This window comes from Trachemys scripta, chromosome 8 (assembly GCF_013100865.1).
Source record: "Trachemys scripta elegans isolate TJP31775 chromosome 8, CAS_Tse_1.0, whole genome shotgun sequence".
Lineage (NCBI taxonomy): Eukaryota > Metazoa > Chordata > Testudines > Emydidae > Trachemys > Trachemys scripta.
The window spans coordinates 18,551,512-18,567,028 of NC_048305.1; the positions used below are offsets into that span (position 1 = coordinate 18,551,512).

Sequence of the window (15,517 nt, forward strand, 5' to 3'; positions counted from 1 at the left end):
CAATTAATTGTGCCACTTGAAAATTTAGAACCTCCAACATGACAGCAGTAAATATGTGGGCTTTTTTTTTGGGTGCAAGTACTGTTGGCATGAAATGTTCTTATATATCGGTAGAGGGTTGACAGCCTGGGAACGAACGTCTAAGACTGCCTCTGAATTTCAAAGGCATAGCTGGGAGTTAGGCCCCCACTTCCTGGTGAAAGTCCATGGAAGTTGGGTGCACAACTGCCCTACATGCCTTTGAACCCCTCTCCCCCATGTGCTTTTACTGGTTAACATTGCACAAGTATGTTTTGTTTTTAAATATTAGTTAAATAAACACGTGGGATCTTTCAGCGATGAGTCCAAATATTGTCAATATAAATATTCAGTTTTTTTCCTATGACAAATTGACATTGGAGTTGTACCTGCCTAAGGCTGTTAAAGGAGCTGTGAAACAGTTATTTATGATGGCCCATGCCATTGTAAGCTTTATTGAAGCTTATCAATCAAGAAGCTTTATTGATTGCTTTATTATGAATTTTCAGACATCAGCACTCAAAACCTCTGAGGTGCAAAAGATGATGAGCTGGAGTCGACTGCACCATAAAATTCAATGTACAAAAATCTATATTTACAAGACAATACAATAAGAGAAAAATCAATTCATTTCAGTCTGAGTTTATTTAATATTGTATCTAGTTCACTTTAAATAGAACATGAACTCCATCAATACTGGAAAGACATTGTGATAATACTTAAATTAAAAATGTAGTCAGTCACTGCATCACTGAAAATTATATTCCCCAAGTGGAAATATAACTATTCTATTTTTCTAGTTTTAAGTAAGAGTTTATTGCACTTAAGTTGGAAATATTTTTTTAAAAACATTCTATTTCTAGCAGATCAGTATAAATTGTCTGATCTTTATACTATTTTGTTCTGCTTAATAATATCATGAAACTGTACAGATATTAGTTCTGTAGAAAAGCATTAATAGACTGAAGCTTCAAAAAAGAAAGTTAACAAAAAAAAATATACCCATGATTTTTTTTTCTCCTCAGATCTACACTTTGGTCACTGAAGAATCTCCTTTATTTAACTGAAATCTATCAATAATATTCTTTAAACTAGGCTATATCATTTTTACAGAACATTTGCAAATTTCAGAATTTTCCAAACTGAATAAGTGAGTTCACATAAAATATATCTGATTGCAAGAGTTCAAAAATCAATGGGTGGAGAAATGGCATGTTTAAAAATGAGACAAGCTCCTTTAAATAGGAGATTGTAATCATTAAATTAATTCCTTCCTGGCTTCTCTGCAGATGAGTATACACTTCTACATGTATTCCTAAAGCATTCAAGCATAACACAAATCTTTTGGCATTTATGTTTTTTCATTTCTTTTCATGCAGAACTATTTATTGCAATAAAATATATCTAGAGTCAGAATTCACTGGGGAAACCAGCTCACTCCCAACTAGAAAGGTTAAGACAAAAACGTGAAGGTAGGTAATTACAGAAGAAATGCAGGTAAGGCTCAGTGGCATTCACGGAGACTAAAGCTTCAGATCTGTTAATCCTTTCAGACCAAACATAAACGTTACAAGCCATCAAACAAATCTCTCCTTTATGAGAAAAGTCACTCTGATCACAGTCAAGCAAAATCTGCCACTAGACTGTTCTCTAAACTTCCAGACATTAGCTATGTTATATAGTCGCTGCAGAACAACATACTGTCAGTAAAACACTCACCAATCATTATGTATATTACTTTGAACATCTACAAATGTAGGACAAAATTCTCTGCTGGTGCAAACTGGCACGGTGTCAGTGGAGTTGCACAAATCTGTCCCAGTGGAGAATTTGGCTCTTTAAGTTTAAGCTCTCTAATGTTACATTAAATATACTATATATTAAATATAGGTGGGCCTTGGTAATACAACGGATGTGTACTGGATACACTGAGAATATGGTGAAATGTAACAGAAAGTGTTCAGTAATTTTGTGCAGGAATTGATTAAAACAGCAGCATACAACATGTTTCCTTTGTGCTTTTCCTGGAACAAAGAGGTTGGCCAAAAAACCATCATATGAAAAAGGGTTAGGCAGATTGTACTGCTGCAATATTGATCACTCAGAAAACAAGAGCACCCTTAAAAGACTGAACACAGCAGGACTGTATGTGCTGAATGTAGTTAAAAAGGAAACCGCAGGAACTTTCCATGAAGTTTGAAGATTATAAGACATAAGAAAATAAGGCAAAATAAAATTAAGTGCTGCTGCTATTTATTAGAAATGGGAAATGAGGCTAATGGGGCATGGCCACAATATAGCTGTTCTTTGGAGTTATTACTCTTATGATGTTAACACTGGACAGGGAGGGCCTGAAGAAAAAGATTTGTGGTCACAACTTGAACCATGGGGCCAAAGACATTTACAAAGAGACATTTGCCCTACATTGAGGGGAAAATGAAAATCTGGGTTCCTTCCCACTCTGAGTGGAACAGGTAGGCTGCCAACCCTCCAGGATTGTCCTGGTATCTCCAGGAATTAAAGATTAATCTTTAATTAAAGATTATGTCATGTGATGAAATCTCCAGGAATTCGTCCAACCAAAGTTGGCAACCCTAGGAACAGATAGCAAATCTCAGAAAAGATCATCTGATTTTCTTTGTGCGCTTGATTTTTTTTTTTCCTTTCGAGGAATTTTGTCTTTAGCTGCTTGCAAGCTAATGTAAACATGTTTGGATATGTGCGATTAAACTTTCAGTTAAAAAAACTGACGGCTACAAAGTGGGCAATACAACAGTAATGAGTTTGTGATTTAAGATAATTTTATCATAATTTTTTAAAATATATTTATATAAAATAACATGGATGGTCAAAATTGTTTAACAATAAAAGGATAGGTCAAAATAGAGTTATTTTCACCAACATTGGCACACAATTAAAAAAGGAGCTCACGAGATTCTCCTCGAAGGGTTTTCTACCTTCCTCGAATTATAATCCTTTATTAAAGTACACACGTTCTAAACCAGGGCTGAACTCTTGGATCTTGGCTCGCAATTCTGGCTCCAAGCGTGTTACGGACATGGAACTGAGCAAAAGAAAGATAGTCAAATGAGTACACAGAAAAATGCTGGGATCTAAAATAAAAAAGATGATGTATCTGCTCAAGGCTTTTTGGACTAGGAAAGGAGGTTCTGGATCTATTTTTTTCCCAGTGTGATGTTCTTAGATCAGAAGCAAAATAACTTTACTTGCTTGGAAATGAGATGTTCTGCCTATTCAAGAAATAGCTGCTGCTCTAGTATCTTGGACTTCAACCTTGATGGTTAGGTTCTCATGAAAATGTAGTGCTGGAAGATACAAACTATACCCTTCTACGAGACTTTCAAAAAATACTGTATTTGGCTGCTTTTGACGACTGTGTTATTTTATTCTGTTGAATCAAAGGAACTATTCTGTAGATGCAACATTTATTTTTCATTTGTAAAATGAATTCATCTGACAAGTCATGTAACAGCTGCAATTTCTTAAATACATTTTTTTTAATTAATTTCCCTATAAAATTAGTGAGTCAACTCAGGACACCTGAGGGTGAATTTCAAGAAGCACTGATCTGACTCAGGAATAGCAGTGCTCACTACACTGACTTGCCAGTACAACTGTGTCAATGCAACTCAACATAGCCCTGCCGTGTTCCTTGCTATTGCAGCTCTTCAGCCTGTTCTTAGCCAGGAGGGCAAACAATGTGTAATTGCATTGTTGGAATCAAGGGAGTTACACCAGTGTAAAAATTATGGAAGTGAGATGAGAATGAGACCTAGGGTTTCCAGAAGAGAAAAGCTAGTGAACTCACCCACTAACTTTGTTAACCAACTAACCTCCAGTTGCAACATTTAAATCACATTAAGTATTTTTTCCACTTGATGCAGTAATCATGACTTCCATTAATGACAAAAGGAAAGAATACATATCTGTGGAGTTTTTACACCAAGTTTACATAATTTATTGCATTTGAGCTGACCTTAATATTTAGCCTTCCCAGGCTCCTTTAGGATCTCATGGAAAATGAATGTCAGCTCCATGTTTATTTTCAAACAAAGCTAATGGTTCTGAGACACATTAACATGGATGAGGCTCTTACCTGGGGACAATCTTATTACCCAAACTACAAATAAAGCACACACAGTTCAGGTGGCGTCCATTCAGTGCGAGTTTCCAAATGAAAATAAATGGGATCTCACCACTTTTTTCATACATTAAAATGACGCCACCACCTTAAGGCACAAAGATGTATCCGTTTGACGTCATCTCCCCCTCTTTGAATCCCTCTACTGGCTCCTCACTGTGCTGTGTATCAAATCCAAGCTCCTTGTTCTGACATTCAAGGCCCCACATAATTCAACCCCAATCTGTATGTCCAACTGTTTCCTTTTTTTCCATTCACCCCATTCTCTCTGTTCCATCAATGATGCCCACTTTAACATCTCCTTTGCATCCCCTCCACTTCTGCTTCTGTATCTTCTTCAGAGCTGCCCCGCAACAGGAATGCCGTCTCAAACCCCAAGTCCTGCCCTCTCATTCAAATCCCTCCTAAAACTCATTTCTGACACCTAGCCTATCAGAAGTTAAACCCCGCTCCGCAACTAAACGGAACTATTAATATGCACACCTGCCTTACTGAGTAACTGTGGCAACTGTCTTTTCCTTCCTCCCTCATGTGTATGACCCACACTTGTCATATGTGAATTTAGATTGTATGCTCTTTGAGGCGGGGGAGGGAGGGAAGGAAGGAATGCCTTGCAAGCTTCTGGGCTCTCAACATTAAAAGAATAAAAAAACCCACATGTACCTTTTTTGAGGAAATAATGCACAGCACAGAGGTGTAGCAAACACCAAACTATAAAAGACAAAAATAAGATTACAATATTTAGGGTAGAATTGTACTTTTCTAAAAAACATTGCTAGACACACAAGTCAATCATTTTCTTCTCTTTTCTTCTCAAGAACAGTAGGCCCCAGTCCTGTGACATGAAGTCAATTCTCCACTGCCTTGCACCATGTGTAGTCATTTACACCTATGCAGAGTGCAAAGAGGGCGCGATCACCCATCTAAGGCAGTGAAAATCTGATTTGGTGACATTTCACACCCACTTTGCATAGATGTAAGTAATGCACAAGAGGTTAGGCAGTGAAGAATCAAGCCCCTTGTTGACTTCCATGTGAGTTGAGGGCATTCACAACATTACAGGAATAGGTTCTAAATTATCACCTGTTTAGGCAGTGGTCAAAACAACTTATTTTAATCAGTTGTAGGCCGGAGCCACCACCCGCACCCCCTTCTGCCCCCTTTCTATGCTGGTTATATCTATGTTTGTAATTTCTCCACGCTGATGGCTACCATAAAAGAAGCAATGGAAGCAAGAGATTTGTGATTCATTTTTAAAAAACGAATAGATAATACGATATAGAATGAGCAGATGTAAATAATATGATCTCGTTAACACCTCATCTCACAGAAGGAATGAATAGTTTCTGATGCTCATTGGCTTTACTGCCCAAAAACATACAGCCTTGATTTTTTAAAATATTTTCAAATTGTGCCTCTTTACATCTTCCAAGGAAGCTATAGTCACACCTGTTAAAAGTAGTAGAGAAGAAACTCACTCACCAGACTCCAACTAATCCAACTTGAATGGGGGCACTCATCCACGGGAACCGCTGTGTTAAAAATAATTATTACATAGTGAATCAAGTGTGCTTTTCCCTCCCCACAGTTTTGGAGATTTCATGTACTCATAAGAGATGGACTGACAGCTGTTAAGAGCTAAACATGGTGCAGATATACTGTGCAAGTTCTCCCCACAGTTTTGCCAGCACACTTCAATCCTGACCTCTAACTTTAATTGCTAAATTTGAGGGCCTGGTCCCAAGTCATCTGAAGTCAGTGGAAAGATCCCCATTGACATCAATGTGTATTGGATCAGATCTGAATAAATCTCCACTAGGAACTAGATTAATAGATGTCTGACAACCCATTTTGCTCATGGCTGGATTCTGATTTGAGTCTAGGGGCCAGTTCTATGGTGAGACCACTTTGTGCTGCACTGACTTCAGAATGTAGCAGCAGCATCAGTGTCTGGCCCTGAGAGGATCAGCCCAGTGAAAACAGAACCATATGGCAGAGTAGAGGTTCATATGCTGCCCACCTTCCTGCCATAAGGAATTTGGTCAAGACAGCCCTATGCTGTAATTGAATCCTGGCTATTGTTTCAATCTGTTGTGCACCCTCAGGTTGATCTAACTTATGCCTGAGGACTTGCCAGCAGCGGCTTAAGGATCATGGGAGTGCCAAGGTAAGGTTTTGCACCAACCTCTCTCCTCACTCCTTGATTTGCTCTGTATGCTTCTCAGCTATCGCTGAAGTTCTGGCTCTAAATTCCTATGGATAAAACTAGTACTGTGCAACCGTGTGAGGGCCCCACTCCTTTTACAATTAAAGAAGAACATAAAATAGAAGCTGTGATTTGTTTAGCAAAGCAAAATATTTTTTTTTTATACAAATGTGATATTTATGGCTGGTTCATCTCTATTGCACTTTCTTTTGCAAATCTCATCAAATGTATTTGGAAAGAAGACAAAACTTTTATTGTAGGTCTTTAGATGATTTTTAAAAAAAATACTATGTTAGAATTTTAGTTGAAATTAAATACTAATGAAATAAAACCAAACATTTTAATGAAACTCTGCGGTGATGGGCTTTTTCATTACCATCAAACGAAGGTCTCTAAAAAGCATGAAACACACAATTGCTATCACAACAACATGTTGATTTGAAACAAAGCAGTTAATTAGTTAAGATTACACACTACAGTAGGCAAGTATAAAGACGATGTGTCTACAAGAAGCATTCCTCAAGCTGTAGGAAACTGGTGAACCAACAACAAAAGTAAATGTCAGTATTTTAAAGGGGAAAATGGAAGCAATAGGGAATGAAGGCAAAAAGGAATTTAAGAAAGTAAGTACGACAAGGTTGGTGCTAAAAGATCACAGCAGAAACAAAGAAGTGGGAAAACAATACTGGAATTAGCTCTTTCCTCAGGGACAGAGAGAGAGGAAATAACATAGCAGACTGTGCCCTTCTTTGTTTGAGGCAGTCTGTAGTCCAGAAATGGCTGCAGGAGAGAACTGTCCAATTCATCAGTTACCTACAAAAGTAGACAACAGATGGAAAAAGGCAGTATCCAGGCGATAAAGGAGGATGAATTCAGTGGTGCTGCACTGTTCTGACATTCCACTAATGCATCTTCATCTGACCTTTGCCCCAGATAGATTGTTCAAAAGGCTTTGGTTTCATACAGTGGGAGAGTTAATGACAAGAGATGGTGGGAATAGCATCACCGGAGCAGAAGTGCTCGGAGACTGTATGCTTATCACAGCTTGTGTACCAGCAGCAGAGGACTGTGGGATTGCTATCCTCTTTGTGGGAATGTTAGTCAGATTCCTTACTGTGAAAGGCTATGATCAAGGGGAGGATTATGCTTGAGAGAGTCCAAGTATTGAACACTGAGGGAGTTGAGATAGTCTCATAATACAGAGGCATCAGGTCACTTGGGGTATATAAGACAGATCTGTGCTTTTATCACAGTAAAGCACAGTGGTATTTGGCCTTCTTCTGAGTAGGATATTACTCTGAAAAACACAGGTGTGTCTAACAGCCTAGGCAGCATCATTAGCATAAACTGGTTTGTTTAATGAAACGTTTTTTGTTTCATGTAGGATGTAAAAAACGCCTGTTAGGCAGATAAAGTCCTGACCTTTATTTTCCAAGAATGCTGCTGGACAATGCTAATATTAAAAAGAGTAGGAGGAAGAAGCCAGCATTAAAGATCAGTTTTAAGAACAAATATCTGGAAGGGTGAAAAAATTCAAACCAAACAAGGAGGTATAAGTAAAATACACTTAACTAAAAACAAGTTAGAGGCATCAGAAGCAGAATGTGCATCTGTCTGGAGAGAAAACAAAAACAAAGAAGCACAAGATAACAAAATAATTTGGTGAATACCAATTCTCTCATTGAACTCAGGAAGACAGTAGTTCTGAATGTATCAGGACTTAGCTTCCAGATGGTTTGTGTTGGATAGCGCACATAACGAGGTTGTAGAAATGACAATTAAATATGAAAACTTAGTATTTTAGTTATTGTTTCTATTCACTGTTAGTGCATAGTCACATTGGGAAAGATGGCAGATTCAAAAGTTCTTCTATTTGCAATTAGATAAATAAATAACATGACTGGAAGCAGTTAAGGAATTAGAGGTATATGGAAGGAACTTGAATGTATCATAGGATAGTTCTTTGAAGAGCAGAACTATATGAGAGAAGACTGCAGAACAGGCTTTCTTTCTAATTAGGAAAAAAAGTTTGTAACAGTTGTTACAGTTGCAAACTAAGAAAATCTGATTAGATGGTTATATTACATGAAAGGGGAAAAAATACACAGGAATCAACCGGAAATGATGTATAGCGCAATAGGAGAAAGTAGGATGGGAACTTGTATGAGAAATTATATGAATTTATGAACCACGTTAGAGTTGGTTTAAAAATCTCTAAGTTCAGGTGGCAACAGTGATTTTCAGAAGTTTGTATGGAAGAAGCATCCAAAGTGCCTCTAATGGAAGGGTTAGATGAGATGGAAGTGCACCTATAAACTCTGCATTTCTATGCTAATATAGTTTATGGCTCCTGCCACTGGCAGCAGCTATTGTGACTTGGTTTTCAGACATACATACCCAAGCATGAGTCAACAGAGATGATGAATATAAGTAATAATCATATAGTCATATGTCCTTTGTTTTTATTTCAAATATCAATGGAGTTTACCATGATACCATTAAAACTGTTAGACATGAAGAAACAGAAAATAGAAGATATTCTATGGTAGGCTATAAAGAAATGAAGACTTGCTGATTGACACGCATTTGTTTATTTTCAGGCTTTTTGGTCTCAAAGGTATGTCTACACTGTAATTAAAAACCGGCAGCTGGCCCATGCCATCTGACTTGGCCAAGGGGCTATTTAATTGCAGTGTAGATGTTCAGGCTTGGGCTGGATCCTGGGCTCTAGGACTCTCTAAGGTGGGAGGGTCCCGGAGCTTGGTCTGCAGCCCGAGCCCAAACATCTACACCATGGTTAAACAATCCCTTAGCCCGAGTTCTGCAAGCCCGAGTCAGCGGGCACAGGCCAGGTGCAGGTTTTTGATTGCTGTGTAGACATACCCAAAAGGGTTTTTACAGGCACATAAGAATTATTTTCTGGAATGCTGGTGTGCAAAGCAAAGACTGAGGTACATGTGTTAGTAAAGCAGATTGTAGGTGGTGGTGTCACAATACTGCAGGTGGAATGGTGCTTCTGGAAACCTCAAGAGGACATGCACAAGCTGCTAGTTAAAAAATGCAGCTCATTCCTTAATAGTTTTAGAACTAATCTACACCAAATGTTACCACTGACTAACTGCAGAGCAAGGTTTCACCTGAACTCACAGTCTGTGAGGCTGAGGGGAAGGAACAGGAGAGCATAAACGATCATGATGGTACCAAAGAACATTGAGTAGCCACTGAAGAAATCTCTCATGTATGCTGATCTGCAAAATTCACAACACCCTTATGTTGATTATACTGCACAATAAATACTTGAAGTTTGACTCCAAAGACACACTGATTCCTCCTTCACGCTTTTTGCCATAAATGTCATGTTTCTGCCATGCAAGTTGATATGACACATGACAATTCTTTCATGCTGTGCACATGTAAAACCATTTTTGCTCTAAATTTGCAACCCCTTGGATTTCAGAAAACCAATGTCCTTGCTCTTTATGGACAGTAAATTTTCAGGTGCACTGCTGTAGTTATCATGCCTCAAGTAGTCTAAAGGTCAAAGGAAGTCCATGAATAGGACGTAGGTCAAATCAATATATATCTCATTTATACTGGGGAAAACATGATGTGTGTACATGGGAGCTTCACTCCTATCAGTTAGGAGAACCATGCAGTTTAAGTCTCCTATAAAGATTTTCATTCCAAAATTCAACAGCTATATTCCCTGTTTTAGCACTGTGACGAACACAATTTTCTGAAGAAGTGAGCACTTCAGGAAAATGTAGTTTTCTAAATTTGGGGATAAAAGAAAATAAAAATTAAACAGTCTTAAAGAAATGCATATTTATGCACAAGTGTGAGCCTGTGCATGTGCACACACAGTGTATATTTCAGTAGTGTAGTTGTGAAATCTAAACTCAACATAAAGACTATGAAGAACAGAAATATAAGAAATAATTCCTCAGAGTCAACTAAACGTGTAATCTAAAAACCAGGGCCGGCTCCAGGCACCAGCCTACCAAGCATGTGCTTGGGGCGGCCCCCGGAGGGGGGCCGGCGCTCAGGGTTGGGGTTTATTTTGTTTTTTGTTTTAAACATACTGGGGCGCCCAGCGGCACTCCGGCCCGAGAGCGGGGCCGAGGCCGGGTTCTCCGCTCTCCTCCTGGCGCTCCGGCCGGCCAGGGAGAGCGGAGCCGCAGCTGGGCTCGCCGCCCTCCCCTGGCGCTCTGGCTGGTCGGGGAGAGCGGGCCCGCGGCCGGGCTCGCCGCCCTCCTCCCAGCGCTCCGGCCGGTCAGGGAAAGTGGGCCCGCGGCCGGGCTCGTCACCCTCCTCCCGGCGCTCCGGCTGCCTGGGGAGAGCGGGGCCGCAGCCGGGCTCGGCACCCTCCCCTGCCGCGCTCCCCACCAGGGGGCGGCGGGAGGCTTTTTTGCCTGGGGCGGCAAAAAAGCCAGAGCCGGCTCTGCTAAAAGCTGATAACACTAAAAATATACCTTTCCAAGGAATGTCGGTAAGTTTATACACAGTACTACTTTTCTGCTTCTAACAATAAGCATGTTCCTAACTCAACTTGTGTGTTCCCAGACAAAGATATGAGATTGTCCATAGCCACTCATGCAAAAGGAAGCCAGGGACATTAATGGGCAAAGAAATTCTACCTTTGTAACTAAGATACAGCCCTGGCTCAGGTCTTATGTGAAATCTGTATGATATTTTATTTACAATGTAGTATGTTATTACTGCTGATTACAACCTCATGCATACACACAGTGTAAAAGGTAAACCAAAAGACCTTAATAGATCAGTATTAGATTTATACTAACATAATATGAACAACTGGATAAGGATATCACACTACGTTAGCTTAAATAAAATATGAGAAACATATCATACTTATTGAAACATGCACACCCAATATTTGGTTTACCCATAATTCTAATGGGTCATTTTCAAATCAGATTTTTTTCCACTTCAAGATACTTTTTGACTCCAGCTAAGCTGAACCTCTCTTTATTGACCAAAACTTAAAAAATAAATTTAAAATGATTTGCATTGTATTTGTAACAAATTCAATGTTTACAATTATTCCACTGAAACAAGCAAATCTTGCTGAACAGAGAAGAATTGCATATTTTAGAATTTTTTTTAAAACATAGTTATTGTATTTTATAATTTGGTAGGCTCATTCATTTTTTGTGTGGGTGGGAGCAGAGGGAAGGCAGATGACATCATTCGAAAACAGATCGCAATCTGTGTGCAGCCCATTGTGTTAGCTGATTCAGATAAATGTTCCCTAGATTTTAACCAAAATATCATATACACATACATGATGCTATGCAGAGTAATCTACTCATTCCTTTCATAAAACTTTTATTTAGACAGTGCTGAGGTGAAGGACAGGGACTGTTCAAATGAATTATTTAAATAATTCATGATACTTTGATAGCACCTCTGATCAGAGCGATATATGAAAGCACTCTGCCAACCTTAAGCAAGCATAACACCCTATTATTGCTGCTTTACAGATGGGGAAACTGAAGCACAGGCAAGTTAAAGAGCTAGATTCTATTTGGTGCTGAGCAACTCATTTGAAGTACTTAAGCACATGCCTAAGACCCACTGACTTCAATGGGGCTTCTGGACGTGCTTAACGTAAAGCATGTTCTGAACTGTGTTCGTGAACTGGAGCTTAGCTCCCTCAACTCCCACTGTCTTCAACGGCAGTTGAGGGGCTGAATATCTTCAAGGAGCTGCTCAGGTCCTCACAGGATTGAGGCCTAAGTGACATGACAAGAGTCAGAAATTCTTGACTGGCAGACCAACCTTTAACCATTAGACAGCATTTCCGAACTATTCAGTAAAAGATTTAATAATTTAATTGGCAAAACTACATTACTGAAAATATTCCAAATGTTTCTTTATGCATATTCAGAAACAAAAATTTTCCTTTTCTAGGGAATATAATAGTTAGCGGTCAGATCATAGAATCACAGAAGAAGATGAGGGTTGGAAGAGACCTCAGGAGGTCATCTAGTCCAACCCCCTGCTCAAAGCAGAACCAACCCCAACTATATCATCCCAGCTAGGGCTTTGTCAAGCCGGGCCTTAAAAACCTCTAAGGATGGAGATTCCGTCACGTGCCTAGGTAAACCATTCCAGTGCAGATGTAGACTAACTTTATGTTTCTGTATGTATTTGCGGTTAAGTAACTTAAACAATGTTTTATGAAAACACAAATATTATTGAAAATATAACATTGTAATCTTTCTTCATGTAACATTTACTTAATACTCTGTATATGAAATACATGTGACTATGTCCTATATGCATATATTTAGCAACAGAGGCTTACCTTTAAAAAGGCTTTTTTTTCCAAAGTATTCATTATAAAGGGAGGAATAGCTGAAAGTGAGAAAATAAAAAACAAAACACAACAAATGCTTAAATCTTTGCAAACAACATATAGTTTTCCATAAACCTTTTTGCAGCAGTTTAGAACAGTAGTTGGAAATCTTATGCCACCTTTAGAATCTGGAATACTTTTCTGTGACTTCTTGAAGTGTGAACAATGACATCCAAATAGCTTAATTATGACAGTTTCAATATTTACACATATCTCTAGCAATGTGTGCAAGCATTTTGCTTGGACAATTCAGTCTATTGTAAATTTTCCTCATTCTGGAGCAGACTCATCTTCTCCTTGTTTTCCCCCAGTGCTCCTTTCCCATTGTGTAGGCTGTTCTAGTGGCACCTGCACTTTCCCCACAACTCCAGGTCAAAAAGAGCAGCTGACCTTCAGTAAGCTGAAAGTATTGGTTAGAAAGACCCATTAACAGCAGTAAGGAGGTGATACACCATAAACAACCATTGTCTCCTTGTACCTCTTGGCTTTTACCAGCCTGCACACAAATTTTAACATTCACATCCATTGTGAGATTACATTATCAAGGTATTAGCCTAAATTAGTGTAACACTAAGCACAGAAAAAACTATTTCCCATACAGTAGAATCATCTTAAGTCAGACATCTCAATGGATGACCTATCATACTAATTAAGCACCTGCCTTGAGTAAAAGGAGGACACTTTAAAGCAGCCAGTTAAGACTTTAAATGAACTGAGTACCATAATGAAGATTTCACTGCTTTTCATTTTGATTTGACTTTCCTTTTCCTGCTCCCCTCTGCCCTTCACAACCTCTCCTTATCTTTATTTGACAACTTGTCTTCTAACACATTGGAATGGAAAATTTCTCACCTATTTAAAATATGGTTAAGCACTCAACAACCTGGCACTGGTTAAATATGTCCAGACTTGTAGCTAATTCTGTTCCATTTGAGTAGAAGTTACCACCACTCGCTGACAGCAGCCTAAGAACCATATTCTCAGAAGTATTTAGGCAACTAGTTTCTATCGATTTCAACAGCAGTTAGGGAGCTAAATACCTTTGAAGATTTGGGCCTAAGGCCCTGTCTACACTACCACTTATGTCAGTGAAACTTATGTGAAAAAAACACCCCCCGAGAGACATAAGTTTTGTTGCCATAAGCTTCTCCCACCGACGTAGCTACTGCCGCTTGTTGAGGTACTTTTATGATGTCAACGGGAGAGCTCTCACCCGTCGGCATAGAGCGGCTACACAAGCCATCTTACAGCGGTGCAGATGCATTGGTACAGCTGTGCCGCTGTAAGATCCCTAGTGTAGCCATGGCCTAAATCTCTTTCTGGGGAATCATTCCAATAAATTCTGTTCCATTTAAGAGGAACACATAGCATGGTTCCGCCTGGAATGTCTCTACAGCCATAGCAGGGTTTGATCTATTAGAGAAACATTTACATAGAATTCAGCATCTCTCTAGCTGTTTATTCTAACAACTGTAGGGCAATCATTATGTTTGACTAAAGTTATACTAACCCATGCCAGGGGCAGCCATGAGAATCCTTGAGACAACCACCTGAGTAATGGCCTGCTGAGCAGCTTTGGCTGATTCACCTAACCTGTTCCCATTTTCGTCTGTAACAGGGATACCAAATTTGAGTTCCCTGTTGAATAAAAAAAAAAAGAAGAGTTTAATAACAATTAGTGGCACTCATTTTTATCCTTTTTTGTCATCTGATCCTAAATGATTTTTCCTCCTTTAACTATGTCAAATTGAAAAAATACTTCCAAGCAAGTGACATAGGCCATGTGTACACTGTTTTCGTTGTTAAAACTTTTGTTGTTCAGGGGTGTGAAAAAGACACCCCCCGCGAATGATAAACGTTTTGACGATGGAAAGTGCCAGTAGGGGCAGCGCTTTCCCGGTGACAAAGCTACCACCCCTCATTCAGAGTGGTTTTATTCTGTCGCCGGGAGAGCTCTCGCCTGGCAACAAAGAGCGGCTACGCTGTGCACTGTACAACAGTGTGGCTGCAGTGGCACAACCACTCTGTTGTAAGGTGCGCAGTATAGACACAGCCTTAATATTTTATGAACTTTAAAGTATTCACTTAAAGAGCTTTTAAAAAATAACTCCTTTAGTGCCAAACAAAAATATTTCTTTTGTAATCTTGTAGGCCAAATATAGGGATTTTTTTTTGCTGGGGATAGGGGGTGGGGGGTTAAACACACTAAAGAGTACTTCTCTACACAACGCACAGTCAACAAAAAAGAATTAGATATATTCATAGAGGACAGGTCCATTAATGGCTATTAGCCAAGATGGTCAGGGATAAAAACCCACGCTCTGGGTGTCCCTAAACCTCTAACTGCCAGAAGGTGGGACTGGATGATGGGACGAATCACTTGATAAATTGCCTTGTTCTGTTAATTTCCTCTGGAACCATCTGGCACTGGCTACACTTGGAAAACAGGATTCTGGGCTAGATGGACCATTGGTCTGACCCATTGTGGCCATTCTTATTTTCTTATAAGACTCTATATGTCAGGTCTTGAAGGACAGGTACTTGGCTTTTGAGATCCAAGAGCAAAGATCTAATGGGATACTTATCTTAGGGGAACAAAGATGTTCTATTTTATACTTGTGATATTTAATCAAATGCCTTTAAAACCTAAAAAAGACTGTCCTTGAAATGCCATACACGACATTGAAAACAACTAAAATAGGTAGAAACATTACAAAACGGATAAACTAACTAAACAAAACAAGTAGTT

General features: G+C 39.2%; 1 protein-coding gene across 5 annotated transcripts in view; it reads right to left on the reverse strand.

Annotated features, from left to right (window-relative positions):
- Positions 1-644: 644 nt before the first annotated feature.
- SFXN1 (sideroflexin 1) overlaps positions 645-15,517 on the reverse strand; it is a 42,265-nt gene continuing 27,392 nt past the window's right edge. For 3 of the 5 annotated variants that reach the window (XM_034778916.1, XM_034778918.1, XM_034778915.1), the window contains exons 7-11: positions 14,279-14,406; positions 12,718-12,767; positions 5,663-5,712; positions 4,844-4,891; positions 645-3,082 (exon numbers count right to left, since the gene is read on the reverse strand). In XM_034778916.1, coding sequence (XP_034634807.1) covers positions 2,986-3,082; positions 4,844-4,891; positions 5,663-5,712; positions 12,718-12,767; positions 14,279-14,406 — 373 coding nt within the window. In that variant the 3' untranslated portion in view covers positions 645-2,985. Of the gene's footprint in view, positions 3,083-4,843; positions 4,892-5,662; positions 5,713-9,523; positions 9,635-12,717; positions 12,768-14,278; positions 14,407-15,517 lie in introns of those variants that run through there. The other 2 variants (XR_004646824.1, XR_004646825.1) reach the window with 2 other exon arrangements.